The following is a 10,523-nucleotide window of genomic DNA, read 5'->3' as shown; positions in this document are numbered from 1 at the left end:
CTTTGCATACACACAGGGCATTTTGCAGGCAAAAAAAATTGTCACGGAAGAATTGAATTTTCATGACGTAATATTAACCATTTTACAATCCTGTGGCATCGAAACACATCTACAAACTTGGGGTTATCCATGGGTGTTTGAACTTTTAGGATCTGTTTGAGAGCAACTAGAAAGCTTGTTCTATACATGAGATGTGATTATATTGTCTAAAATTTGATTTTTCTTCACCGGTCCGGGTGTTTTTTCCCACACACTAAGTACTAAGAAAATAAATATTTTACATTAAGTAGTATAGTCCTACGTCTACAGTTCGTGCAACCCCATAGGGCTGCCCCTTGTAGTTTTTATTTTACTTATAAATTTTTTTAGCTTCATTTTATGATATCTATTTTTTCAGTATGTAAACTCAGACCTAGATTTTCACTTAAAATTACTTTTTCAATTTTAAAAAAAAATCTCTATTTATTGGATGAATCTCTAATGGATTTATAATGAAAAAAATGATGACAAACAAAAACTTCTAAGCAACTCCGAGAATCAAGAAAATTTTCTTTCTGTAGAAAAACATTTAATAACACTTTTCGGGGTTCGTGAGTTGTCCAAAATACATTTAGAACACATAGTTAGGAAAGAAATCTTTTTTTTGTAAACCGGTGCTATTTATAGCGACTGGGTATTTGATACGAACCATGATCGAATGCATTAAACATTTCCAGGGAGCCACTTTTCAGTCACGATCTACACACATATTTTCCTCGATTGCATACCTCCAGTGATAACAACACTTTTCCCAAAAGTCGACGACGCTTTACAGGTTGTCTACTGATAACTTTAAGGTTCAATAACCTTTGGGTGAGTGTCTATGAGTATTGAACGCTTGATAGTATGTGTTGGAAAAATGTGTTCAGCTTTGCCATTGGATTATCCATTTTAAACCTTTTCAAAACTCTACAAGAAGAAAATCAGTCGATTTATTAGATCATCATGATTCTAATCATGCTAAATAGCTGCTGGAAATGGTGCTTTTGAAAAAGTGGCTGTGGCCACCCCGTGCGCACACGTAATCACCCAAGGTTATTGCGAACCATTCCAGCTTAACATCAATTTTGTGTACTATCCAAATATTATTTTCAGTCTGTTACAAAAAAGCTCCATCCGAGATAAATTATCTTTTTCGCAGTCCCCAGGTAATTACTTCACGGTCCCCTAGAAGTCCGCGAACCCCAGCTTGAGAATCACTGGTATAGACCTTCATATATCTTAAAACATATTCTTCATATATCTGAATATATGTTCTTGGAACTTTCAGTTTCAATTGTTCTGGGATTGTTTTCACTAATAACAGTTTCGTTCATTTTTCAGTGACTGTTGCAAGCATCAGAGTTAAATCATTTCCATTATTTTTCAATTTTTTAAGTCCCTCCCGAATCAAAATCCTGGCTACGGGCTTGACCCTTTACATTTTGAACAAAATCTAGAACTCGTCATACTGACATCTCTATCTGTACATACAGAGTTTGAGATTAGCAATAGGCAATTTCGTTTTCCACTCAATCAATTGGAGTCGCTTGTACAAAATGTCCCTTTTTTGCCAATTATTGTTACTACATTGATGCCTATTCTGTATGCATTCCATCAATTGTAGGACGAGTAATTAATTAAATAGTGCAGCACCCTTCCTAATAAGACTAAAATTAGTTCATTATCCTTCAAGGTATTAATCTCGTGGTAGAGCTTGTTTACAATCGTTGATTTACAGAACAAAGAATCGATCAAAAAGAACTGCTACTATTTTTAAAATATGCGTTTGATCGTATACGAACCTCTTTGATTTGACGCCAAAAAGTATGCAAATAAAATTTAGATTGTATGCCAGCTTGAATGATATGAATGAAATAAGCGACTTGTATAGCAGGATACCTTGCTTACAACATTTTCGCTTATACATTTGCAGGCAAGTTATATTTATCCGAAGCCTAAAGAGGAATGCACCTTTTCCAATCCCGCATGAAATACACATTAATTTTTTACCAAGTTGTTTACTACCTACAAGGTCTTGGAATCCTATATCACAATGTGGATATGAATTATAGAAACATAATAAATAATAATGTAAAGTATTTTATTTCGGCTTTCTACCTATTCCTAGGTAGATTTTTTTCTTCTGCCCCATATATTAAAATTGCTATATTGTATTGAGGTATTCATTTATCTTACAACATATAGAGCATAATGTAAAATAGACATATGAATCGGGCGAATGATCACCCGGGTTAAGCCCTCAATAAACAAATTACAATTAGACCTAAGAATCGTATTCTTTTTACAATTGCTAGAAAAGATGCATTCGTCATAATTCTGAATATTAGGAAAATAACTAATAATGCCCTAGTGTGGCAGTACAAAGTTAAGGTGCTGCTCTTAGGGGCAGATCACTCTAGGAATGTATATCAAATTCGCATCAAATTAGAAAAAATGCATTTAATTTCCATCTTTGCATCAACTTTGTACTCCCACGTATAAAAGTTTGTTTAACAATCGTCCTACGCTGATCCACTTTGTTCGACGTTGTGTTGAATATAGGGCTAGTTTTTTGTAGGGTTTTGACGTCTTACACGCAACGCAAAATACATTTTGAATTTTTTTTTGCTGGAAAGAAATGCATTTAATTTCGCTGATTTTTCAAAATGCATCACAAGTGATCTGCTCCTAGTGCTGCTCCTATATACCAGTCGTCGTTTTAATAGCCCCAACCAGGAAAGATTCTCAGTGTAAGTATGATCGTAGTAGTGCCCTTTAATTGCCCTGTACACTGTTAGCTGCGAAATCTGTTGAAATGAAAGTAAGTTCCGAGAAACTCCGCAGTGTCACGGCTTTACCAACTATGCAAAAGTGCATGTGATAGAAAAAAATTAAAAATATATTCATATGCCTATTCCACACATTAATCCGCTCTACAATGTTCACGATCTTTTCACTTTACCATCACTTTTCAGCGATCGACTGCACGCCTTTAGCACTAGACTAGAAATGATGACAAAAGCCTTGATGGTAGCAAAAACCAGCAAACCAAACACCAGCACAACATCCCACGAGTAATAAACGTAAATTGGCAGCTCGCTACCGTATGATTTGTCCAGTCTTCGCTGTCCATTTTTCATCACATTCTCGATAGACCAAACCGATAGTTCAACAGACGTCTGTGCTCTATGGCGATAGGCTTGCGACACTGCATCGGCAGCCGCTCGTGCTCTGAAAAAAATGCACCCCAATCAGATATAAACTCTCATAATTAAAAAGTTCTACTTACTCCGGCCGAAGACCTTCCTGGATACTCCTGTAAACATACTCAGCGGCAATTTTGTCGTAATGCATAATCACTCCCATTCCACGATTCACGAGAGCTGCTGCATTTAGGAACTGATCGCCATAAATAGGCGTTATGACTACCGGTACCGCACAATGGACTGCCTCCGATACGCCCAGTAATCCACCATGTGCCAAAAATAAACGAACGTTCGGATGACCTATAAGCAATTTTCAATTAATTAGTTCACGCATCATATTGAAATGAAACTCACATAACACATCGCGCTGCGGAACCCACTTCTTCAGAACCACATTCTTCGGAAGATCTGATATATTGTCATCTTCCCACTTCCACAGAATTTTCAACGGCAACCGGCGTAAGGCGCTCAAAATGGCATCCCTCTTCACCGTAGGTAACGTAGATGCTTTTATACAAGAACCCCACGATATCACTATAACTCCTTCAGAAGATTCATCTAAAAACTCCTGAATATCCGCAGGTAGGGGCTGCTGAGCCTTTATGTGAACACCACCTACCTCGACCACCGCCGGAACCAACGGTCGAGCTCCACTCAAAGTGTAATGCTGATTGACCAGTATCAAACTAGTGTTTCTAGCAATATCTCGAACATCTGGAATCCCCTGACCGAACTTGGCTGCCAGCAAACGATTATCATTCCACTCTACAGCACGATACAATAATTTCACCGACCTCGTAACAAACCAATTTTCAAACCGCTCCCAAAAACTCATCCGTTCCGAAAAGGTACTGAACTCCGATGGAATATACGAGGGGCTATCCGGCAAACCGACTCGGTCGTAGTGCCATGGCATCAGGGCACAACTGCTGAGACCCACGAAAGGCACTCCAAGCACATAGCTTAAACCAAGCATGCACTCCGTCGAGAAGAATTCCGTCACGATCAAATCGAACGGTTCTCGTTTGTGCAGTTCTAAAACACGATCGATTGCAGCCGAATTGAGCGCAGAATGGCATGTTATGTATCCCCACTGAGCCAACTCATAGAATTCTTTGAAATTGTGCCAGAATTTGCGTTGAGTGAAGTGCTGAAAATAAATCACTATTTAGTTTGCCTGATTTAAAATAAAAACAATCCATACCTTCAAACTCAAAGAGTTCGTCAAGATATCCTGCCCTTCGAACATGTAATCCGTATAGTTGGGATGTGGTTCGTCCAGGTTCGGAAAGTAGCTGACCACCGCCACCTGATGACCGACCTGTGCGAGCTCTCTCATAATTGGCTGAAACACCTTAAAATGACTTAAACCAGGGTGAGGGAAAAGTCCCAGCACACGATGAGTTAATCCAGGCTGCACCGAAATGGTCCATAGTAGAAGAACAGCTGAAATCGCCGAGGTGCTGCAACGCATTGTTAACTGCAAGTGGAATGATTGGCAATATTACTCGCTTGGATGAATAAAACGTGAGTAGTGAAAAAGAAGGGGCTACTATAAGAAAGGAAGAATATGATAAGCTAAAGTGATAACGAAGTCGAACGGTGACGATGAGCATGTTTACGTAAGGGTGATACCATTTCTCGAGAATAGAATAGAAGGGAATCGGCAATAATCATCAATGAAGTAAATAGTTAGTTGGTTATATTTATTAGGTGTAATGAAACTGAAATGTATTACAAGAATTGATGTTTTACAAAACCAGTAGACTGATGAGCATTTTTGACCTTATTAAGGAGAGCGTCGAATTATTTCATTAATAACTCGGCGAATAATAATAGATGAAATGCTCATAAATTAATTTGTTCAATAACAAAAGAACTAAAAATTGTGAAAATTAGTTTTTACCGTTTCGGATTCTCTTCATCAGTAACCATCTTGGTGCCAATTAGATGATAAATCTAAACTAGCACCAAAATTAGCACTAGTTGAACGCTCAATCCTAAATCCAAATAGTGATACGTCTTGTATAAACTAAGCAACTGGCATGTTCCGAGTGATGTCTTGGAAGACAAGTCCAGAAGCTCTGGTTTGCTGGTGAGAATTTTGAATCCGAAATAGTTTTCTGGTTTGCGAACCAAAAAGCCTGACACTAAAAATTGTGTTTTGGGAGAAACGTATTTGCACCCTTCCATCGGAGTAAAAACGTTGAGCATCGATTGCTAACATTGTCCTAACTATAGAAGCTTAAGTTAGGTATGGCGATAAATAGTACGATAATAAGAATTAGATGAAAATAGATTCAACACTCTAGATTTCAGTTCAGTTGAAATACCCTACACCGAAAAGAAATACGTGGTACTTCCAACTACTTATATGGTTGCAGAAAAAAACCTATTTTAATCCACCTAGTGGGCCAGTTGTGCCTTTCACAATCATGAAAACTGGAATTTCATGTTTGGTTATGTTCATTATAAACCTTCAAATGCATATATTTCATTTTTTTATTATACATGACAACTATATACAAGTATACAAATCAGTATTTGAGTTATAAAATTTTGTAGAAGAAGAAAGGCTGAATCGAAAACTCGAACCATCAGAACCAGTAATCGGCGGTTTGAGACTCAGTTTGGCCGCCACGATCACTTGGTGGAAGAAGAAGGGTAGGGGAGAGTGAGGACACTTGATCCTTGGGGATATTTGATTCCCCTTCTATATCACACAATCTAAACCCAAAAAATTATCACAATATAAAAAGAAAATGACCTTTTTGGTAGTTTATTATGTTTAAAAACCAAATCTAATGTATTACATTTGTTCTGGAAAAGTTGTTTCATATTTTTGAAAATATAGGTTAAAATTCATCTCGAAGATATTTTTACGATTTTTTTTAACAATTGTATGAGCTCGTTGAACAACTTATTTTTTGTGAATATTTTCAACTACAATTACTTTATAAGAGCTTTTGTTTATAGAAACACGTTTTTCGAAGAAATAGTTACACAACTTCTACAAAAAAACTTAATTTCGTTCACCTCATACAGCAGGTATCTTTGATCCCTGCAACACTTGGTACTCTTGATCCCTATCATTAACTCTCACACACACTTCCGAAATGCATAGGAATAGAAATAATCACTTACATAAAGTACCCGATAGTATAAATTAAACTAAAATGTTTGTTTCGCGAATAAATTTTGATATAAATTATTGAATTTTGGAAAAGGCAGGCAAACAGCACTGATTTACCGCAAATATCTGGCTTCACTTTCTGCTGGTGTTAAAGCTAGTCGTTCATCTAAAAAGGTAGTCTTAGTAGTTATTTTGTCAAGCTAGGTGGTTAGCTTAACTTTCGCTTCTATTAGTCATAGTATGCTGATTGATTAGAACTAGTAGGCAGGGGATCAAGTCACACGTTTTAACAAAAACTTCATTTTAACATGATTTTCAAAACTGTTCATATTACTGACAGGACACGGTATTTGGATTTATATATTATTCACAGCTCTTACAATTTGAATTGACCGCAAAATGACGATATTTGCATTGAAAACTTTTATTTCATTTAAAAGTTATGTGAAAAAATCAAAAGTGGGATCAAGTGTACCCACTCTCCCCTACTATTCGCACCACGTGTAGGAAGGATATTTTTTGCCCAAAAGATCTAAATGCCAGAAATTGTTTATGATTTTTTTCGAAACAACCACGGTAATATTGAATTTTTAAAAATGTGCTATGAGTCCCAAAAAGCCAATCTCGGTAAAAAATGTTTTTTGATCTAACATAAAATATCTACGTTTGATACATTTTAAAGACATTTGATACAAAAAATACAAATTCAATAAGAAAACTCATTAAAAAATAGTTCCTGCTTGTATGGGAAGTTGATACCGATATTCTCGATTAGCGGATATATAAACCGAACATCCGTTAAAACAATTATTTACAAATCCTCGCCTAGAAAGACATTGATCATTTACCGTGACAACCGACGGACTTGTCTGTCTATACCAGGACACATGCTGGTGAACTCGGGCGATTCGTAGTTATGCTGCCTAAGCTCGACCCTCATTAGCGGAAGACAAAAGTTAAGCCCGTACGATATTAAGCCTGTTCTAATGACCCTGCCACTTCTAGTTTTCCGATCTGTTTACTTCACATCCTTGCTCTCACTTGAGTACTATGGCTCTAATTTTCATAAATGTGACTAAGATAGTCGAAATAAAAAAGGAAAAAAGTCTCTCGTTACTTTATTGTCTAATGAGTTGATATTAAGGTTCAACTAAGAAAGCTTAGAAAAGCGTCCATCTTTGAAGCAGTTTTTTTTTCTCGCTGTAGCGGTAGCGAAAAACATTTTTTTTCGTTTTCGAAGAAGGCTTTCTCAGTTGAACCTTAACTTTTTTGACAAACTTGAACTCTTAACTAATTTTGACAAACTTGAAAACTTCAAATGAAAGACATAATACCCCCAATAACTGCTATTTAATTTTATTCAGTTCTAACTTTTGGTTCCGGAGTTACAGGTTGGTTATTGCGGTCACAGAGTAATTTCTCATATGAACCGGTACAATAGACTGCCCAGAAAAATAATGATTTTTTGAAAACTCAATCGGCCCACCGCTGATTCAATTCCTAGTCCCACCAGGAGTACTTGCACCTAATTTGAAGCAAATCGGACTAGTCTAGCTACCGGACCAACGTGCCTGAAGTTTGTATGGGATTTTTCGACAATTTACACGGAAAAAACCTACCAACTCGCATTTTTATCGCTAGGTGGCACTGTATGTTTCGTATTATCACTGTAAGTGAAAATAAGAAATATAATTTAATTATCTACAACTTTGTCGAAGACTGCTAGTGAATCCGGCTTTGCTAAAAACAGTTATTAAACTTCTAGTGAAGTGACGTCTGAGTCAGTTTTGCATGGAGCCTAGCAGTGCATGGTTGTGTATTAGTACACGATTTCCACGAAAAATGCATTTTTGTGATATAATCGATAGGTTTATCCCAATAGTATGTTCAGAAGAATTATAACACATAATACGAGTTATGTTTTGGTTAGAACATTTTAGTTCCAACTGTGACCGCATAGAGGGCGCCAATACTAACTTTTCATAGAAGAGACATAGAATATCAAGATTGATTGATTGATTGATTTTATTGGGGCGGGTTTTAACCTTATAGGTCATTCACCCGTACGAGAATATCAAGATGTTCAGAAGAATTATTGCAAAATGCCTGTTCTACAACTTTGTGGAAGACACCAAATTTCTATCTCTTTCCTTTGAAAAGTTAGTTTTGGCGCCCTCTATGCGGTCACAGTTGGAACTAAAATGTGCTAACCAAAACATGGCTCGTATTATTTACTACAATTTTTCTGAACATATCATAGAGCTAAATCTTACAGTTATTTCAAAAAAATGTTCAGTTTGCGCGAATCGAGTACTGATACACAACCATGCACTGCTAAGCCAACGACACGACCTGAAACTTAATGAAAAATACCCAAGAAAAAGTGTCCGAGTGATTTACCAGCAGTTACCAGTACATTGAGAGACCCCTCGGAAATTACGAAAAATAAATTTCTCGTGCAACACTGCCTTGATTTGCAAAATATTGATATGCGTTTCCTAGCAATCGATAATCCGTAGCAGAAAAGAAAACAAAGCAAATTTTCTCTACAGCTTATTCTAACGCTATTCGGAGAAAAAGTAGAATAAATGGGAATCACTGGATACAAATACGAAGGTAGATGTTTTAATAGATTACATATTATTCGTTTAACATATAAATTTCCAGGCCATTGTTAGTACCAATTTGATGAGCGAACAAGCTAGGTCACTCAAACGACTCACCCGCAGATAATGAGTGTAAATAATTTGACTGCAACAATAAAATACAGTATCTATTTGCACTTCAGAAGTGTGTCGAATCTCCCAAGTGGTATCTCAGGCATCGGAGAACACTGGTAAAATGACCTGATGGAGTGCGGTGAGCTTCGGTCGGATGATGAAGAAAACATTGAAGCAAACAACGATCTGATCTGCTGTTTCACCGCACAAACATTTTTTAACCCAAAACAAACGGCGGTCTGAAAATGGGCTCTTGAAATGCGTGTCCCAGACGGGGACTCGCCAAAACTCCGACTCCTGGTATGGGAGTCTTGGAGCGGGCACTCAAGGCCTCTTTTATTCACCGAGTCCCAGGGCGTTGTCGCTGCGGAAGAGATTTCGGACGTGTAACCTACACTTCACAAAACCGAAATAAATACCTTCTACGTTTTATTCTGTTAAATCGGTGGTAGCTACACGATGGAGTACAGAATATTACCACCACTGCCTCCGTCCGATCTATCAATATCTATTACGCCCCTTTATTTCATTCAATCGTCAAATTTGAGTGGTGTTTTCAATCCTCAGCTTCCGTATGCGTACGATTGATGAGGTGCACACTAATGGCATTTTCGTTTTTAACAGTGCACTACACCGGTGTAGTCGCTGCTACACTCATTCAAACTTGGGTGTAACCAGTCTATCTATTTAGCATAGCATAGCATATACGATTGCACAAATCGTTGCTGGCTATCGTGTCGCAAAAAACATTTGGGAATAACGTTTTTTATAGTGGAACAAGCATCACGGTGTACACCTGGCCACGTCCTTACAATCGTCGAGGAAGGGAAAGAATGTTAGTTTAACATCTACTTGCGAAAGTGCAGGGAACCCATCCTACTTTCATAGATGTTTCAGTCTATTTTTTTGCATTATATCGGTGTAGAACTATCTAAAAACGAAAACGCTATAAACACTTGTATGTAAGCTATACACTGCTTCAGAAAAATTAAAATGGATGTATTTTCAAAAAGAGACTTCATGAAAACAATGTGTTCATTCGAATAATTTCTGGCTTAAATCCTGCACACTCCACCCACAAATACAGAAAGTACTGATGAACTTGCATGAACCAATAGGTTCGTACTCTAAGCAAGCAAATGTTTCGCTTTGATGTTCAGAGCTTCGTAGGTTCAATTCGATTCGTTGACAAATCAGGCTCCCTGGGTGAAGACCGGACCGATTCAAACATACCAGGAAAACTCACGGAGTGAGAGAATCGTTCAGTGAAGGGCGATAGAATTTCAATAGGCAAATGAGGATTTATTGAGTTTTGTTAACATTATTATGGACTACGAATGCAGATTGGCATTTTATTTAACGAAAAACTACTGACTTGGAATTAAAATTTAAAAAAAATAGATTCTAATTTGTTTATTGTAAGGTAGCCCGATTGACGAATGC

At 37.2% G+C, this 10,523-nt stretch overlaps 1 protein-coding gene across 1 annotated transcript in view; it reads right to left on the bottom strand.

The window, feature by feature from the left end:
- Nucleotides 1-2,130: 2,130 nt before the first annotated feature.
- Nucleotides 2,131-10,523, bottom strand: part of LOC131682643 (UDP-glycosyltransferase UGT5-like) — an 82,284-nt gene continuing 73,891 nt past the window's right edge. The window contains exons 2-5 of the mRNA XM_058964294.1: nt 4,432-4,707; nt 3,582-4,377; nt 3,311-3,527; nt 2,131-3,252 (exon numbers count right to left, since the gene is read on the bottom strand). Coding sequence (XP_058820277.1) covers nt 2,964-3,252; nt 3,311-3,527; nt 3,582-4,377; nt 4,432-4,701 — 1,572 coding nt within the window. The 5' untranslated portion in view covers nt 4,702-4,707 and the 3' untranslated portion in view covers nt 2,131-2,963. The remainder of the gene's footprint in view (nt 3,253-3,310; nt 3,528-3,581; nt 4,378-4,431; nt 4,708-10,523) is intronic.

This window comes from Topomyia yanbarensis, chromosome 2 (assembly GCF_030247195.1).
Source record: "Topomyia yanbarensis strain Yona2022 chromosome 2, ASM3024719v1, whole genome shotgun sequence".
NCBI classification, from domain to species: Eukaryota; Metazoa; Arthropoda; class Insecta; order Diptera; family Culicidae; genus Topomyia; species Topomyia yanbarensis.
Note: the sequence above shows the minus strand (reverse complement) of the source record. Positions and strands in the feature narration are given on the sequence as shown.